The following is an 18,761-nucleotide window of genomic DNA, read 5'->3' as shown; positions in this document are numbered from 1 at the left end:
CTCTCCTTGACACAAACACACACAGAATAAAAATATCAGCAGTGCACTGGTTATTCTCCTCTTCACAAGTAGGTGCCCAAGTCCCCTGCGTGAGTACGAGCTGTCCCACTAGCTCACTTGTAACAAACAGAAGTGACGGTATGTGACTTTTTAGGTTAGGTCGTACAAGACTGTACATCTTGTACCTTGCTCTTTCTCTTCAATTGTACGTGACAGACCCATGTGAGGAGGCACTCAGGGCTCCTGACAACCACCAGCAGCAGCCCCTGAGTGAAGTTCAGAAGTGTACCCTTCAGCTCTAGTCAGGCTTTTGGACCACTGCAGTTGTGGCTGACATCTTGGCTACATTCTCTTGACATCTTGGCTAAGCCATTCTGATTTCTCACTGAAACTGTGAGAAGACAAACGTTTACTGTTTCAAGTTACTAAGTCCTGAAGTAATTTATTACACAGCAGTAGATAACTAATGCAATGCAGTAATCTAGTCTTCATTCTGAAGTTTAAAATTAACGAGCAGTATTTTAACTAATTGGAAATAACACATCGTGCTCTAAATTCCTACACAGACATCTCTGTGGTATGAAAATACTATGTTATGCTATTAACAACTTGCGTTTTTGTTAACATATTTTTATTGTGTATATATATATATATGTCCTTATACACTTAGTGTCTCATGCTTCATGCTCAGTCGTGTCCGACTCGCTGTGACCCCAGTGATTGTGGCCCACCAGGCTCCTCTCTCCATGGGATTTTCTCAGGCAAGAATACTGGAGTAGCTTGCTATTTCCTCCTCCAAGTGACCTTCCCGACCGAGAGATCCAATCCGTGTCTCTTGCATATCTCCTGCACTGGCAGGTGGATTCTTTACTACTGAACCATCTGGGAAGGCCATAAGATAAAGCAGCGAGATGGATTACATCATTAAAATGTTTTACAAGAAAATACATAAAAAAGGGCTACAACTCAGAAAATAAACTTCCCCTCATACACCAAACTGTATTCAATTCAATTTTTATTCTTGTTATAGTTATTAGTTAACAGGTTTTCCTGTAGTACAGAAATAATCCTTGACTGATATATTTCAGGGTTTGTCTGGTGGCTCAGTCGGTAAAGAATCTGCCTGCAATGTGGGAGACCTGTATTCAATCCCTGGGTTGGGAAGATCCCCTGGAGAAAGGAAAGGCTACCCAGTCCAGTATTCTGGCCTGGAGAATTCCATGGACTGTATAGTCCACAGGGTCACCAAAAGTTGGATGCAACTGAGCGACTTTCACTTTTCTTATATTTCATTCCCTGCTTCTAGAACTGTTTAGATTAATATATATATACATACACTAAAAAAGATTTAATTAATTAAACTATGTCCTTATTAGCCTCAAGTTTTTTAGTGACCTATTGTTTCTTCTAAAGCATGCAATTCTGTGTTTTTTTAAAGGGCACCTTTCCTTCTTTTTGTACTCATATCTTACTGATTTATATAATACTGCATTAAATAATGAAAATGCATTGACAAACACAGTTGACAAGTTTTTAGAATGAGAAAATCTGATTATTACTGATGTAAAACTCAGCTAGCAGAAACAGAATTATAACAGGAGAGAACTGAGCAGCCTACTAGCAATACATATCAAACTTACTGTGGTCTTCAGTCAGTAAGTTATTAAAAAAGAATAGAGAATATCAGTTAATCCAGTCAGCTAAGTGAAAGGCAAGCAAGAGAAATTTTACTGCAAGCTAATGCCTGTATAGGCATTTAGAACATGATGTTGAATTTCCAATTATTGTGAAAGAAATGGACTAGTCAACAAATAGTAGTGGAACATTAGGGAATTTTAGGGGAAAAAAGAACATACAAAAACATTCCTTATTCCAGATAGATCAATAATCTAAATGTTTTAACAGAAAAGTAAAGTAGCTTTGTTAGAAGATTGTTTTAATAATCTCAGGGTGGAGAAAGCCTTCTTATGAGTAAATAAAAGACATACAGGAGGTAAGAAGACAAATACTTGCCACAAATATAACACAGTACTAGTAACATACAAAATACCTTTAAAACTCAACAAGAATGACAAGGTTATCATTTTTTTCATAGTAAAAGAATATGAACAGGAAAACTATGGTTTGGGAAAAAAAGGCCAAATGATACCTCCATTAGCCAGGAAAAAAAAATCTTAGACTGTTAATGTCTGTTCTTGGCTAAAGTGCCCTGTTGGTAGGAACAGAAGTATAGGCTGTTCGCAATTATTATAAATCAAATTTTATGATGGGTTACATACCCTTTAGTGGGCTTCCCAGGTGGCTCAGTGGTAAAGAATCTGCCTGCCCATGCAGGAGACGTGGGTTCTATCCCTGGGCTGGGAAGACCCTCCAGAGAAGAGACTGGCGACCCACTCCAGTATTCTTGCCTGGAGAATCCCATGGACAGAGGAGCCTGGTGGGCTACAGTCCATGGGGTTGCAAATGAGTTGGGCATGACTTAGTGACTAAACAACAACAAATACAATTCCACTTCTAGAATACTTGCACAGGTACACTAAGATCCACATAACAAGAATGTTTACTTTAATGATGAAAATGACAAAATGTGCTAATAAAAACTAAGATACAATCTAGTCGTTTATCAATAGTGAGGAAGAGAACAGCAGCACCTGACAGCCCAGTGCTAGCCTGGCAGTATCAGCGAGGACTTGGCTTTGCTATGAGCTAGTGACACTAACAGCTATATTCTCCTGATAAACAATTTCACAGAACATCATCATCAGACAAGGACACTGCGTGACCTCTGTCATTATGACCAAACAAGAGAAAAACAGCATCACGCCATAATGGTAACTGAATACATATAAAATATGAATGTTGTCAGAGCCACAAAGAGGATCCTAATCCATGCCAATATCACTTATCACAGCTTAAGCCTTGGTCCAGTCTTCCCTCCTTCTGGACAAGACTTACTAAGATACCCATCATGGAATTATCCAGTTTCCTAACAGTAGCCAACCCAGAGCAAAGCCCCAGTTTCTAAAATCCTCTCCCCAAACCATCCAATACAAGCCTAATCCTACAATGTCCTTTCTAACATCCTCTTACTGAGACAGCCTGTGGTTCCCCATCGTACACATCCCTCCTCTGCTTCACAAAGTAATAAATCCAGTGTGTTCAAATATAAACGTGTACCTGGCATCTCTGTCTGGAGAACACTGGCAGATGAGCGGTTAACTGGCATAACCATCCTTTGGAATACCAAATAACGTAGTTATACTAAAGTAGATTTAATTTTTTAAGATTTTTTTAGTCTTTGTTTAAAAATGTTGGCCCATTTGTAAAGTCTTTGTTGAATTTGTTATACTATTGCTTCTGTTTTATGTTTTCTGTCTGTGAGGCATGTGGGATCTTGGCTCCCTGACCAGGGACTGAAAACCTGCACCCCCTTCACTGGAAGGCAAAGTCTTAACTACCAGACCACCAAGTCCCCTGAAGTAGATTTATAATACATTAAAAAGATCTCCAAGATAATGACTGAAAAAAAAATGCAGATGCAGAAAACACATAAATCCACATATGTTGGAACAAACACTGTGATATGACAGCACAGAGTAAGTTATAGACAGACCGGGGTATTCCAGCGTTTACCATTAGAAACGAAAACGAGATCTGGTGGTAAAGGAAACTGGTGGTCAAGGGGAAATTGCTATTACTGCTTCAATACATTGCTTTTTTTTTAAAAGCACTGAATAATTTACATGTGATATACATAATTAAAAGATATGAATAAGTTAAAATAAAATGCAACTTCTTCCTCAAAATAGGTGTTACAAAGCAAAGTTTCTAGTGGTCTCCCCCACTACATGCCCTTCACAACATCTAAGCCAGGGAATCATTGTTAGGAAGCAATCATTCTTCATTTCATACTCCATCCTAAAGATGGCTTTAAGCCATCTTCTTTTAAATACAAGGCTTCACATAACTGAGACTGCTAGGCATCTGATTATTGGATGTGAATGTCAGTCACTTAGTCGTGTCCAACTCTTTGCGACCCCATGGAATACGATTACCAATAAATGAGTGCAACATCCAATAGAATGATAAAGATATTCAAGTATATATATGTGAAGCCAAAATAATTAAATTAAAAATGCAAAAGAAAACACAGTTATCTCGAAGCTAAATGATAGTTTATGTGAAAGAACCTAAAATGTTCCTGATCTTTGAAATCTAGTTTTCAGAATATTTTAATTTTAAATGGACTGTAGGCAACAAAATATTTTCTTCTGCATTAATAAATCAAATTAGAGTACTAAATTATTTCTGAATACCCTCCATTAACAGTTTTACAGTGTCTTAATAATAAAGCTTTATGTAATTAGCATCTATAATGTCCTGTTCCCAACCAATCAATTTCTTCTTCCAGTCAAAAAAAAAGTTAACATTACTATGTTCAAAGCTGTTGACAATCATTCTGAGATAACATTACACAGCTGAATTGTGAACGAATTAAAATTTCAATGATAAATGAAGTACTTCTTGAATGATAATAATGTACAGTATTGTATTAAATAACTGCTTTGACTTTTGCCATCTCATTAATTATTTCCAAACCTTATGAAGTTGAAATTATTATCCTACTTGAAAAATATAAAAAGCTCTGCTCAAAAAAAATAAATAATTTGCCTATAACTCCAGTGCTAGAAATGGGAGGGCCAATATTCAAATATTGGTTGACTGCACTCCAAAAATTGGTCTTTCCTATCTTCCACACTTTCTTAAGAAGAAATCAATTCTCAAGTTTTTCTAAACAAATGATATGTCAGAAGTGAATGCAACTTATAAAGTAACACCTCCCCCCCAAAAAAAAACCCTCTAGTATGAACGAAACTACTATATTCAGTTTTTCTTTCAGGCTAATACATTATACAGTATTTTAATTAGATTCCTGAGTCAATAAAATGTATCACAAAAATATCACTGTCCACATATTGTGTACAAATGACACTCTAAACAAACAGCAAATTAGTACTAATACATGAACTACATATTTATGAAAACATCTTAAAACAGGAAATCTTAATTACTGCTACAAGAAGACAAGCTCTTAACTAACAAAGCTTTTTTCTAATACATGTACATTTATAGAAAACACTACTGAAGTTTAAAAAAAATATAGTCTAACTAAACAAGGATGCCATTTACTATTAGACACTGATATTTAAAAACTTGCCCTTTTAAAATGGAGTGATGTTTTTCTGCAGAAAGATTTTTATCACTAATAACTATTTGGAAGGAAAAAAAGTCTTCCCATATCCTTCTTCTTTCCCCCACTTTTTTGCTAGAACTTTAAGGAAAGGTGTTTTAAATGAATTGTAATTTGATTAAGTAATGTCTTTATGTACCACAAAGCTTTCAATAGTGTATTAAGCACACACAGTTCCAAGAACTTTACACCTTTCATTTTTTTTAACCAGATAAATCACCGGCTCCCTGCTAGTAAACTCAACTGTAGAACATATGCTGGACTCAGGTCTAGATAAGAATATACTGGTAAATAACTGAGCTAGACTAGCAAGTAGCTGTAACCAGTAACTCTGAGACAGTCTCACAAGTGCACACTTCAGATGGAACCAGTAACTCTCCTCTGGATCTTTACATGCAATTTAAAGAGGCATCACAAGATGATGCTCTTTATTACCAAAAACATGAGTTTTTCAGATATAAGAAATTAGGACAGAATTAATCCCCTAAATATTAAGAAACAGAACACAGTACTTTAAGCCCTAATATGATAAAATGACAATATAATAAAGAATCAAATTTTAAACACTTTTTTTTTTTTTTGCTTTTCTAAGGAACTGGAATTTTTCTACTTCCTACGTGAACTTCCTTTCAACTGACATTTTTCTGAAATTAAGGACTGTAAACCACAAGCTGGCTCAGTGGCTTGTGGCTGAGATTCCCAGGTGGCTCAGTGGTAAAGAATCTGCCTGCCAATGCAGGAGACACAGGAGAAGCAGGTTCGATCCCTGGGTTGGGAAGATCCCCTGGAGAAGGAAATGGCAACCCACTCCAGTATTCTTGCCTGGAGAATCCATGGACAGAGGAGTCTGGCAGGCTGCAGTCTGACACAACTGAGCAAACACACCCACAAACTGCTGATTTGGACCTTATCAACACAATGCCTCTATAAACCTGTGTTGCACTGCTGCCACCTGCTGGCTCCTGAAAAAATCTAAAGGTTAAACGACTTGTGGATTTCCTTTCTTAGGCCCTACAGCCTTCATTCACTGTGACCACAATAATGTTTAGCCCAAATTAACAAGGATGGTAATTTTTCTAAATCAGCCACAAATAAAAACCTCCTTGAGATTTGTGCATGTGTGCCTCAGACAATAAAAGTTATGTAAGAATTGTTTTCACTTAAAAAAAAAAAAAAAGCCAATGTATAACTACAGCAGCCAATACTCTCCACCTGCTCCCAATATAGTTCAAAGAGCAAGCTGATTTCCTTTGTTGCTGATCAAAAAAATAAGAAGTTAGTGTGGTATTCTTCTGTACCACTGGTGCAGAGTTTCACAAAACTTGGTCACTAGACCAGAAGCAAAGCGATCTGCAATGTTTGATAAAATGAAGATTCCCAGACCACAACCAACCCTAACAAACTGAATCAGAATCTTTGGGAACCACAACCAGAAATTAGCTTTTGGTTTTGATCAATTGCTCCAAATGATTCTGATGTGCAATACAGTTTGAAAACCAAAGACAAAAAGCTGACTTAAGCAAAAAACTAAAACAATCCCAAATATGGTTTTTAAAAATAAAATAATGATATCCTTATAAAGTTTGATTAAGGAAAAAGAGGAAAATGAAAGGAAAGAGAGAAAAGATAATTTTTTTCCTAGAAAAAATATACAGTACTATCCACGAAACAGAGTTTGAGTAAACCAATTACAACAGAATAAACTGGATAGGTGGTCAGAGAATTACCATTAAAAAGAAGAAGATATATATCAGGTCTGAAGAGAATCTTTATTTAATATATAAAGAGCAGATTACTCCAATCCTAAACTATTCCAGTTCCAGAAAACTCTACAATTCAAGGAAGCCAGCAAAACTTTAATCAAAATCTGTTATCAACGAAACATAAAAAAACAATATAACTTGTGAAAACAAATACAAATATTATAAATAAAATGTCAGCAAATAGAACCAATAAGGTATCAAAAGAATAATGCATTCTAACCTAAAATTTATTTGAGGAACTTAAGAAATTAAGAAATTTTTAGAATTATATCAATTTAATTTACTATACTGATACATTAACAATAGGTGGGTTCTGAAAAGGCATGCAATAAAATTCATCAGGCATAATAAAAATATTCAATAGAAACTGAAAGAAGCAAGTTTACAACAATAAAGTGAAAGTCACTCAGTCATGTCCAACTCTTTGCAAGGATATGGCCTGTACAGTCCATGGAATTCTCCAGGTCAGAATACTGGAGTGGGTAGCTATTCCCTTCTCCAGGGGATCTTCCCAACGCAGGGATCAAACTCAGGTCTCCTCCATTGTGGGCAGACTCTTTACCAGTTGAGCCACAAGGGAAGCCCAAGAATACTGGAGTGGATAGCCTATCTCTTCTCCAGCGGATCTTTCTGAGCCAGGAATTGAACTGGGGTCTCCTGCACTGCAGGTGGATTCTTTACCAACTGAGCTATCTAAAACCAACAGTGAGTTGGTCATTTAAAAAGTCATTTAAAAGCCATTACAATTAAAATCAAAAGGTAAACATTATTATTCAACAATGTCTCAGAGGTTCTTCAAGAAGACAAAAAGGAAATGACACAGGAATTTTTTTCTACTTTCACAAACACTAGAAAAGGAGACACAAAACCATTTCCTTTTGCTAATGATGGAACTATCAATTTTGAAAGCCTAAATGGGAACAGGTAAAAATTACTGAATTATAAATTAAGGGGACTGCTTACACAATAAATAGTCTATCAATAAACCTCTAGGAAAGAAAACAGAAAAAACTATATTCTATTAACGAGAGGCAAAAACCATAAAATAGTCAAAATTAAACTTGAGCATAAGACCAAAGGAAAATGATAAAAATACTACTTTAAGGATATAAAACAAAATATAAATAAATGAAAGGACACACACCATGTTCTTGGGTAAAAAATAGAAAGTTCACAAAATGCCAATTCTTCCCAAATTAATATAAATTCACTCTATCAAAAAATGAGATTTCTCTATTGAAAGTTTTAATTAGACTGACTCTGGCCTTCAGGCCCAGTAACCACAGGAGTAAAGGACACCACAGAAAGAAAAACAGAGGAATCAGCAAATGCCCACCTATCAAAAGATGAGACTACAGATTCTTTTCTTTGGATACCAGAAAGCCACAGTCAGGCCTTATATGTCTCAGACAAGAAACCAAAGGACTCCTCTCTGGGGACATCTGGAAGCCCAGGAGATTTGCAAAAACTAGCATTCGGGTCAGGGGATTCTCACTCAAGCATACGGCTGTCACTAGTTGGGGGGAGAAAAAAACGTATATAGATATATGTAGGTCTTCTCAATAGAACATCTAATAAACTATATTTAGAGTGTATATTGTGTCTTTTCAACTAAATAGTTAAAAGGACTTTGTAATCCAATTGCCTAAAAGAGAATACATATGAAGTGCTAAAAAAAATTCAGGGATGAGAATGACAACTGAGAACCAGGAAAGAATGCCACTTGTAGAAATTTTCCCAGAAGTCATGCATTCAAAATTATGGCTTCCTTATTGATTTCCAAGGGTGGAGGGTGGGGGTGGGGGACTTTCTAATTTACTAGGAAGTTAAACATATTTAAATGTAGACTACATTTAGAAATATGTACATTGCTTTGAACATGTACAAACATACTAAAAAGGTTGTTATTTCAACGTCAAGTTCAAATTGGGAAAGCCAGGAAAGAAGCAGTTCAGTTCACATTCTACTGGAAATTAATAAACTAGAAGAGACTTTACTTTGTACACTGCAGCATTCTCAGTGTCTACAATAATGCGTAACATATACTACGTATTCAATAAACATTTTGAATGTCATGTGAACAGTATAAATTAGACTGACTGAGGCTCCATAAGTCAATATTCTTAAAGACTCTCCAGATTATAGATTTGTCTTCTGAAACAAAGCATAACAGACTCTTTAAGCATATGCAGAGTATGGATGTGCATGATCATATATGGGCCAGAGAGTAAACGTGTATGTGCACAGGCTATCTGGCCTGCACACACTATCCCAGCACACAGTGTATATAGAGTGTATGTGTATATAGTGTCTTTAATGAGTCAACAGATAGGCAAAGACACACTAAACCAAATAAGGAACTATAATGAATTATTAGAAGCTAGACAATGGGACAGGATAAGGAATCAAAGATGTATTAGTCTTTGCTCTGATTCCATGTCAAGAAAGCTATCCAAAAAAAAAAAAATTACAGAAAAAAAGCCACCAAATAAAATAATTTTATTTCCTAAGGAAATTTTTCAATAGAAGAAAAGGATACTGATAAGTAGGCCACATTGCTTATCTACAGTATTTCAAATGCAGTCATGAACTTTAATTCTCTAGATTTCCAATCTTGTGATTTGAATTGGAATTAGTATCCAAAATCATGATTATCAATGAGTGAACTGATAAAACCAAGCTTTTGGCCCTGTGACCCTGCTGACATCCCTCTCCTGACCACGCATGCTGCTGCTGCTAAGTCACTTCAGTCGTGTCCAACTCTGTGCGACCCCACAGACAGCAGCCCACCAGGCTCCCCCGTCCCTGGGATTCTCCAGGCAAGAACAGTGGAGTGGGTTGCCATTTCCTTCTCCAATGCATGAAAGTGAAGAGTGAAAGTGAAGTCGTTCAGCCTGACCATCATAGTAGTAAACTATTTCCTCCTCCACACTATTTCTACATCTGATCCTAACTTCCATGGTGACAGGTAGCAGTAATTCAATAAATGTTTGTTGAAGAGAAATAAATATTTCTTATTCAGTAATACTATCTCAACAAACGAGACTCACACTTTTACCTGAAGAAGGAATAATAAGATAATATCAAAAGTGTAAAGCCAGCAAACTTTAAGGAACTGTTATCCATTTTATAAACATACTAAGTAAGCCTTCTGTTGGCTGCTAGGATTATAAAAATATAAGACACACAGCCTAGATCAAGGGTTGGCAAGTTATACTCCGTAAGCCTAAAAATTAGCCTGTTGTCTTTGTAAATAAAGTTTTATTGGAATTCAACCACACTCACTGCTTACATATTGTGAATTGCCATTTTCACACACTACTATAGCAAAACTGAGCAGCTGTGACTTAAGACTGGTCCATAAACCCTGCAACATTTATTATCTAGCCCTATGCAGAAAAACTCACAGTCCACGCAGATCTGAGACTAATGGTTTGCATATCCTGGAGGAGGAAAGGGAGGACCTCAGGGTAAGCTTCCTAGATGAAACAGCTGAAACTTAAGTGAAGACTGTGAAGCAGCCCGAGACAGCAATCAGAGAGAAGGTAAAGAAACGGCTGGAAGCAGAGGGATGCAGGGCAGGTTTTAGTCACATGGTATTGTTAGAATGCAGTGTACCAAGTGGTGAAAGACAAAGCTGGAGAAAAGGGCATAATAGGCTACAGTTGCCAAGGTGAAGAGTTTGTATTTCTTAAACAAATATATCACTTTATGCTTATACTTGCCAGAAAAATAAAAACCAAACACACACACACAAATCCACCTCTGGAAGAATATATCAAGAAATTAGTAAAAAGAAATAATAGAGGGAACGGAAAGATAAAACCAGGGTTAGAAAGACTTTACTAAATATCTTTTTTAATTTGTTTTTTTAAAATCACATGAATGCATTACCTATTTTAAAATTACATGTTAAAAAGTGTGTTCCTTGCCATAAAGGAAACATTTAAGGACTTTAAATGAGAGGTGTTAAGAGTAAACAAATTAGATTCTGTAGATGAAATACAGAGGAAAGCTGGAAAGAGCAAAAAGCAGTCAGGAAACTATTAACAGACCACTGATTACTTAACAATGTATTATGAAGTTTACAACATATGAAGAAGCAAAAAGTATGACAATAGCTCAAAGGATGGAAAAGGAAGTAAAGGAGTTATAGTACTGTAGGGTTTTTACATTGTTTTTTCAGTAGAATAACATTAATTAAAAGAAAACTAGGATAAGTTAAGGATGAGTACTACAATCTCTACACTAACAATTAAAAATACCACAATGAAACCTTTTGTGCACCAGGACCCAGGAGAAACGGGCAGTGACCCCACAAGAGACCAAGCCAGACTTGCCTGAGTCTCTGGCAGAGGCGTGGGTCAACAGTGGCCTGCCGTGGGGTCAGGGGCACTGAGTGTGACAGCCTAAGTCTTTTTGAAGGAGGTGCCCATTACTGCCATTACCCCTCAGGCTAAACTACAGGGAGGGAACACAACCCCACCCATCAGCAGAAAACTGGATTAAAGACTTACTGAGCATGGCCTTTCATGACCCAGATAACAATGATGGTGTGATCACTCACCTAGAGGCAGACATCCTGGAATGTGAAGTCAAGTGGGCCTTAGGAAGCATCACTAAGAACAAAGCTAGTGGAGGTGATAGAATTCCAATGGAGCTATTTCAAATCCTGAAAGATGACACTGTGAAAGTGCTACACTCAACATGCCAGCAAATTTGGAAAACTCAGCAGTGGCCACAGGACTGGAAAAGCTATGTTTTCATTCCAATCCCAAAGAAAGGCAATGCCAAAGAATGTTCAAACTACCACATTGACTGCACTCACCTCATATCCCAGTAAAGTAATGCTCAAAATTGCCCAAGTCAGGCTTCAGCAATACGTGAATCGTGAACTTCCAGACGTTCAAGCTGGATTTAGAAAAGGCAGAGGAACTAGAGATCAAATTGCCAACATCCATTGGATTATTGAAAAGGCAAGAGAGTTCCAGAAATATACCTACTTCTGCTTTATTGACTATGCCAAAGCCTCTGTCTGTGTGGATCACAAACCACCTGACCTGCCTCCCGAGAAACCTGTATGCAGGCAAGAAGCAACAGTTAGAACTGTACATGGAACAGACTGGTTCCAGATCAGGAAGAAGTTCAAGGCTGTATACTGTAGTGCTCAGTCGCTCAGTCGTGTCCGACTCTGTGAGACCCCATGGACTGTAGTCTGCCAGGCTCCTCTGTACATGGGATTCTCCAGGCAAGAATACTGGAGTGGGTTGCCATTTCCTCCTCCAAGGCTGTATATTGTCACCCTGCTTGTTTAACTTAGATGCTGAGTACATTTGAGAAATGCAGGGCTGCATGAAGAACAAGCTGAAATCAAGATTACTGGGCGAAATATCAATAACCTCAGATATGCAGATGACACCACCCTTATGGCAGAAAATGAAGAACTAAAGAGCCTCTTGATGAAAGTGAAAGAGGAGAGTGAAAAACTTGGCTTAAAGCTCAACATTCAGAAAACGAAGATTAAGGCATTCAGTCCCATCACTTCATGGCAAATAGGCAGGGAAACAATGGAAATAGTGAGAGGCTTTTTTTTTTTTGGCTCCAAAATCACTGCAGATCATGACTGCAGCATGAAATTAAAAAACACTTGCTTCTTGGAAGAAAAGCTATGACCAACCTAGACAGCATATTAAAAAGCAGAGACATTACTAAGCCAACAAAGGTCCATCTAGCCAAGCTATGGTTTTTCCAGTACTCGTGTATGAATGTGACAGTTGGACCATAAAGACAGTTGAGCCCCACTGAATTGATGCTTTTGAAGTGTGACATTGGAGAAGACTCTTTAGAGTCCCCTGGACTGCAAGGAGATCCAACAAGTCCATTCTAAAGGTAACCAATCCTGAATATTCATTGGAAGGACTGCTGCTAAAGCTGAAACTCCAATACTTAGGTCACCTGATGGAAAGAACTCATTGCACAACACCCTGATGCTGGGAAAGATTGAAGGCAGGAGGAGAAGGGGATGACAGGATGAGATGGTTGGATGGCATCACCAACTCGATGGATGTGAGTTTGAGTAGGTTCCAGGAGCTGGTGATCGACAGGGAAGCCTGGCATGCTGCAGTCCATGGGGTCCCAAAGTGTCAGACATGACTGAGTGACCGAACTGAACTGAATTAAGCATGGCCTTGCCTACCAGAACAAGACCCAGTTTCCTCTACAGCCAGTCCCTCCCATCAGGAAGCTTGCACAAGCCTCTAATCCATCAGATGGCAGACAGAATGAAAACCACAATCACAGAAAACTAAGCAAACTGATCACATGAATCACAACCTTGTCTAACCCAATGAGCTGTGAGTGAGCCATGCCATGGAGGTGAGAGAGTCATCTCCTAGGCAGGTTGATAAGAAGTCTAGGAGTCTCCAAGGAGAGAGTGGTCTGGAATTCTCAAGGAGGAACAAAGGACAAACCTTTCTCCTCTAGATTCCTTAGGATTATATAACAATAATGTATCATGCTTGAGGACAGTCTCTGGAAAAAACCTTCTGGTTAATCCTGTTATCTTAAAATGTAAATTATGGGAGTAGGTCTAGTGAGTTCTTTACAACCTCCAAACATTCTTTGGATTCACTGTAATAGCAAACACCCTCTTCCAACAACACAAGAGAAGACTCTACACATGGACATCACCAGATGGTCAACACCAACATCAGACTGATTATATTCTTTGCAGCCAAAGATGGAGAAGCTCTATACAGTCAGCAAAAAAAGACCGGGAGCTGACTGTCACTCAGATCATGAACTCCTTATTGCCAAATTCAGACTTAAACTGAAGAAAGTGGGGAAAACCACTAGACCATTAAGGTATGATCTAAATCAAACCCCTTATGATTATACAGTGGAAGGGAGAAATAGATTTAAGAGACCAGATCTGAGAGACAGAGTGCCTGAGGAACTATGGATGGAGGTTTGTGACATTGTACAAGAGACAGGGACCATCCCCATGGAAAAGAAAAGCAAAAATGCAAAATGGCTGTCTGAGGAGGCCTTACAAATAGCTGTGAAAAGAAGAGAAGTGAAAAGCAAAGGAGAAAAGGAAAGATATAAGCATCTGAATGCAGAGTTCCAAAGAATAGCAAGGAGAGATAAGAAAACCTTCCTCAGCGATCAATGCAAAGAAATAGAGGAAAACAACAGAATGGGAAAGACTAGAGATCTCTTCAAGAAAATTGGAGATACCAAGGGAACATTTCATGCAAAGACGGGCTCGATAAAGGACAGAAATGGTATGGACCTAACAGAAGCAGAAGATATTAAGAAGAGGTGGCAAGAATACACGGAAGAACTGGACAAAAAAGAGCTTCATGACCCAGATAATCACGATGGTGTGATCACTCACCTAGAGCCAGACATCCTGGAATGTGAAGTCAAGAGGGCCTTAGAAAGCATCACTAGGAACAAAGTTAGTGAAGGTGATGGAATTCCAGTTGAGCTATTTCAAATCCTAAAAGATGATGCTGTGAAAGTGCTGCACTCAATATGCCAGCAAACTTGGAAAACTCAGCAGTGGCCACAGGACTGGAATAGGTCAGTTTTCATTCCAATCCCAAAGAAAGGCAGTGCCAAAAATGCTCAAACTCCCACACAATTGCACTCATCTCACACACTAGTAAAGTAATGCTCAAAATTCTCCAAGCCAGGCTTCAGCAGTACATGAACCGTGAACTTCCTGATGTTCAAGCTGGTTTTAGAAAAGGCAGGGGAACCAGAGATCAAAATGCCAACATCCGCTGGATCATGGAAAAAGCAAGAGAGTTCTAGAAAAACATCTATTTCTGCTTTATTGACTATGGCAAAGCCTTTGACTGTATGGATCACAATAAACTGGAAAATTCTGAGAGAGATGGGAATACCAGACCACATGACCTGCCTCTTGAGAAACCTATATGCAGGGCAGGAAGCAACAGTTAGAACTGGACATGGAACAACAGACTGGTTCCAAATAGGAAAAGGACTACGTCAAGGCTGCATATTGTCACCCTGCTTATTTAACTTATATGCAGACTACATCACGAGAAACGCTGGGTTGGAAGAAGCACAAGCTGGAATCAAAATTGCTGGGAGATATATCAATAACCTCAGATATGCAGATGACACCACCCTTATGGCAGAAAGTGAAGAGGAACTAAAACGCCTCTTGAAAGTGAGAGAGGAGAATGAAAAAGTTGGCTTAAAGCTCAACATTCAGAAAACGAAGATCATGGCATCTGGTCCCATCACTTCATGGCAAATAGATGGGGAAACAGTGGAAACAGTGTCAGACTTTATTTTGGGGGGCTCCAACGTCACTGCAGATGGTGACTATAGCCATGAAATTAAAAGACGCTTACTCCTTGGAAGAAAAGTTATGACCAACCTAGATAACATATTCAAAAGCAGAGATATTACTTTGCTAACAAAAGTCCGTCTAGTCAAGGCTATGGTTTTTCCAGTGGTCACGTACAGACGTGAGAGTTGGACTGTGAAGAAGGCTGAGCGCCGAAGAATTGATGCTTTTGAACTGTGGTGTTGGAGAAGACTGTTGAGAGTCCCTTGGACTGCAAGGCGATCCAACCAGTCCATTCTGAAGGAGATCAACCCTGGGATTTCTTTGGAAGGAATGATGCTAAAGCTGAAGCTCCAGTACTTTGGCCACCTCGTGCGAAGAGTTGACTCATTGGAAAAGACTCTGATGCTGGGATGGATTGGGGGCAGGAGAAGAAGGGGACGACAGAGGATGAGATGGCTGGAAGGCATCACTGACTCAATGGACATGAGTCTGAGTGAACTCTGGGAGTTAGTGATGAACAGGGAGGCCTGGCGTGCCGCAATTCATGGGGTTGCAAAGAGTCTGACACGACTGAGCGACTGAACTGAACTGAACACTTAAAAACTCAATGAAAAAGAATAGAAAAAGGCAGATACTAATTAAACAAACAAAAAGCCAGGACAGCTATATTAAATATCAGAAGATTTCAAGACAGTAATTATTCTCAAAGCCCAGAGATAAATGGGGATATTTTATAACGCTAAAAGGACTGATCCACAGCAGACAAAACAATCCTAAGAGATCTATCCCAATTAACAAACTTAAAAATACATTAAGCAAAAGTGAACCGAAAGGGAACCACAGATAAATCCACTGTCACAGTCAGGGCTAACAACTCACATAGAAAAAGCAGACATGAACAGTTACATCAATATTGAGATATAAAATACATTAAGTAACTGCCTACTCGTAGGAGTAGAGAGGAATAAGTTAAAGTAACAGTAATGAAGGGAAAAATTAAAGTTGAATTAAATAAAATGAAACCTTATACAAATTGATGATACGATTCCATATATTAAAGGTATGTGTACCTCAATTCTGTGGCCATCAGATGAAAAGTGAAAATTAAGGATCAAATTTATTGGAAAAATTCTAATATTGTAGATCTTTTTCTTACCAGCATCACTGTTAAATTCATAATTCTTCCAAGGTTATCAATGTAGTAGACACTGTCTTGATACCATGGATCACAGTGTAGGTAATTATACATTCCAAAAGCATGCATGTGTTCCAGGGTATATTGATCATCTCGAAGTTTTACTTCTGCCACAGCTGAAATATAAGAAAAATAAACATAAATACCAAGAGCTTTCCTCAGATTGTTCTTTTCTGCAGAATGCCAACAAAGTTAAGGAAAAACAAAACAAAACAAAACCAGAACGCTAATTACCAAGGCCTTCAGGACAATTTACTTATATTATTCACTCAAAAACAATTTCTGGGCACCAACTAGGCACTGTGTACAAGGGGTAAACAGTGAATCAAACTGACAAGGCCGTTTGCTTACAGAAGTTATAGTATAGTGCTGTGGGAGATGGAGCTTTTCACACCACACTCTTTTCTTTTAGGTACCTCTTCCTAATAATTATGAATATAAAGAACAGAGAAATTCTAAAATTGAAAGATTCCCTGTCTTCTGGGCAAATATTAAGTACACTACATTATTAAGTGTTTTTGTATTTCTAATAATCCTTTCCTGTCTATGAACTCATTCATTTTTACTACATGTTAAGAAATAAAGAGAATGTTTTTATTATCTCATTATATAATGATGGAAACAAATGAAGTGTAAATGGTGACTACTGTAATGTTATACCACATCTTTCCCAAGAGTACAGAATAAAACAATATCATATCTGGAACAGAAACAAGGTTTCCTACTCAAAGAACAGTGCTTCTTTTCCACTAGGGCATTAGAGACTTTCATAATTTTACCTTTTCCAGCTTTACTGAGATATAATCGATATACAACATTGTATAAGTTTAAGGTGTACAACATAATGATATATGTATGTATTGTGAAGTGATTACCAAATAAGCTTATTTAAAACATACATCCATCAACTCACATAGTTACAACTGTTCTTATTATAAGAACTTATAAGATCTACTTTCTTAGCTGCTGCTTCTACAATTTTAAATCTGCCTCCTACTCCTCCTTCTCTTCTATGTAGATAGAAACCCTTATAGTTCAGGGCTGCTCATAACCTAGAAGTAATTTCTATTCCAAAAGGAAATACATAAGTAGACTATGCTTGGCCAGTACTTTACTTAATTATGAAACTCACCTTAATATATTCCAATTGCAAGTATTTTCATCTTTTTCCCCAAATGCTCACCTGTCCCTACTTCTAATACCCATCTTGAGTACTGACTGACTTATATTTATTCATTCAGCAAATATTTTAATAGGCATAAGATCACAGAATCTATCTTTTTAACACTTGTGATCCAGTGGGGAAATGGACGTTAGGCAAATAAATAAATACATTATATATAAATGTAAGTGAAGTGAAGTGAAAGTCGCTCAGTCATGTTTGACTCTGCAACCCCATGGACTATACTGTCCATGCAATTCTCAAGGCCAGAATACTGGAGTGGGTAGCCATTACCTTCTCCAAGAGATCTTCCCAACCCAGGGATAGAATCCAGGTCTCCCGCATAGCAGATGGATTCTTTACCAGCTGAGTCACAGGGAAGACCCATATAAATTTATATATGTATATAATTAATCACATAAATATATAATTAAACTAAAATAAACTGTACAGAGAAAAATTACTGGAGACTGTAAGAACCACTAACACTGGAAGCTGATCTACTTGGGGAGATTAATGAAGGCTTTCAAAAGTTTGAGCCAAAGGGACACAGGTTGGATCCCTGGGTTGGGAAGATCCCTTGGAGCAGGAAATGGCAATCCGCTCCAATATTCTTGCCTGGGAAATCCCATGGATAGAGGAGCCTGGCGGGCTACAGTCCATGGAGTTGCAAAGAGTCTGACTTGACTGAGTGCAAGCATACACATACACACCCACCCCTACTTATCACTGGCAAAGGATAGCAGGCAAAAGCAGAAGGAAAAACTTCATCTCAAAAAAACAAGTCAGAGAGTCCTACTTGACTTGAGTACACAAAGTACGCCAACACACACACACACGCAGGCAAAAGCAGAAGGAAAAACTTAATCTTGATTTCAAAAAACAAGTCAGAGAGTCCAACTTGACTGAGCACACACACACAAAGAACACCTACACACACACACCCACACACCCACCCACCCACCTTATCACAAGGAGAACTGCACGAGGAAAGGCTACAGACGTATGAAGCTAGAGAACTGGGCAGAAGGTGGATCACAAAAGGCCTTGCTATATTCATC

General features: G+C 38.0%; 1 protein-coding gene across 2 annotated transcripts in view; it reads right to left on the bottom strand.

Annotated features, from left to right (window-relative positions):
• Positions 1-18,761, bottom strand: part of NUDCD1 (NudC domain containing 1) — a 91,739-nt gene that overhangs the window by 60,424 nt on the left and 12,554 nt on the right. For both annotated transcript variants that reach the window (XM_004011783.5, XM_012183961.4), the window contains exon 2: positions 16,500-16,654. In XM_004011783.5, the coding sequence (XP_004011832.2) occupies positions 16,500-16,654 (155 nt within the window). The remainder of the gene's footprint in view (positions 1-16,499; positions 16,655-18,761) is intronic.

The sequence above is a fragment of the Ovis aries genome, chromosome 9, assembly GCF_016772045.2.
Source record: "Ovis aries strain OAR_USU_Benz2616 breed Rambouillet chromosome 9, ARS-UI_Ramb_v3.0, whole genome shotgun sequence".
Lineage (NCBI taxonomy): Eukaryota > Metazoa > Chordata > Mammalia > Artiodactyla > Bovidae > Ovis > Ovis aries.
Note: the sequence above shows the minus strand (reverse complement) of the source record. Positions and strands in the feature narration are given on the sequence as shown.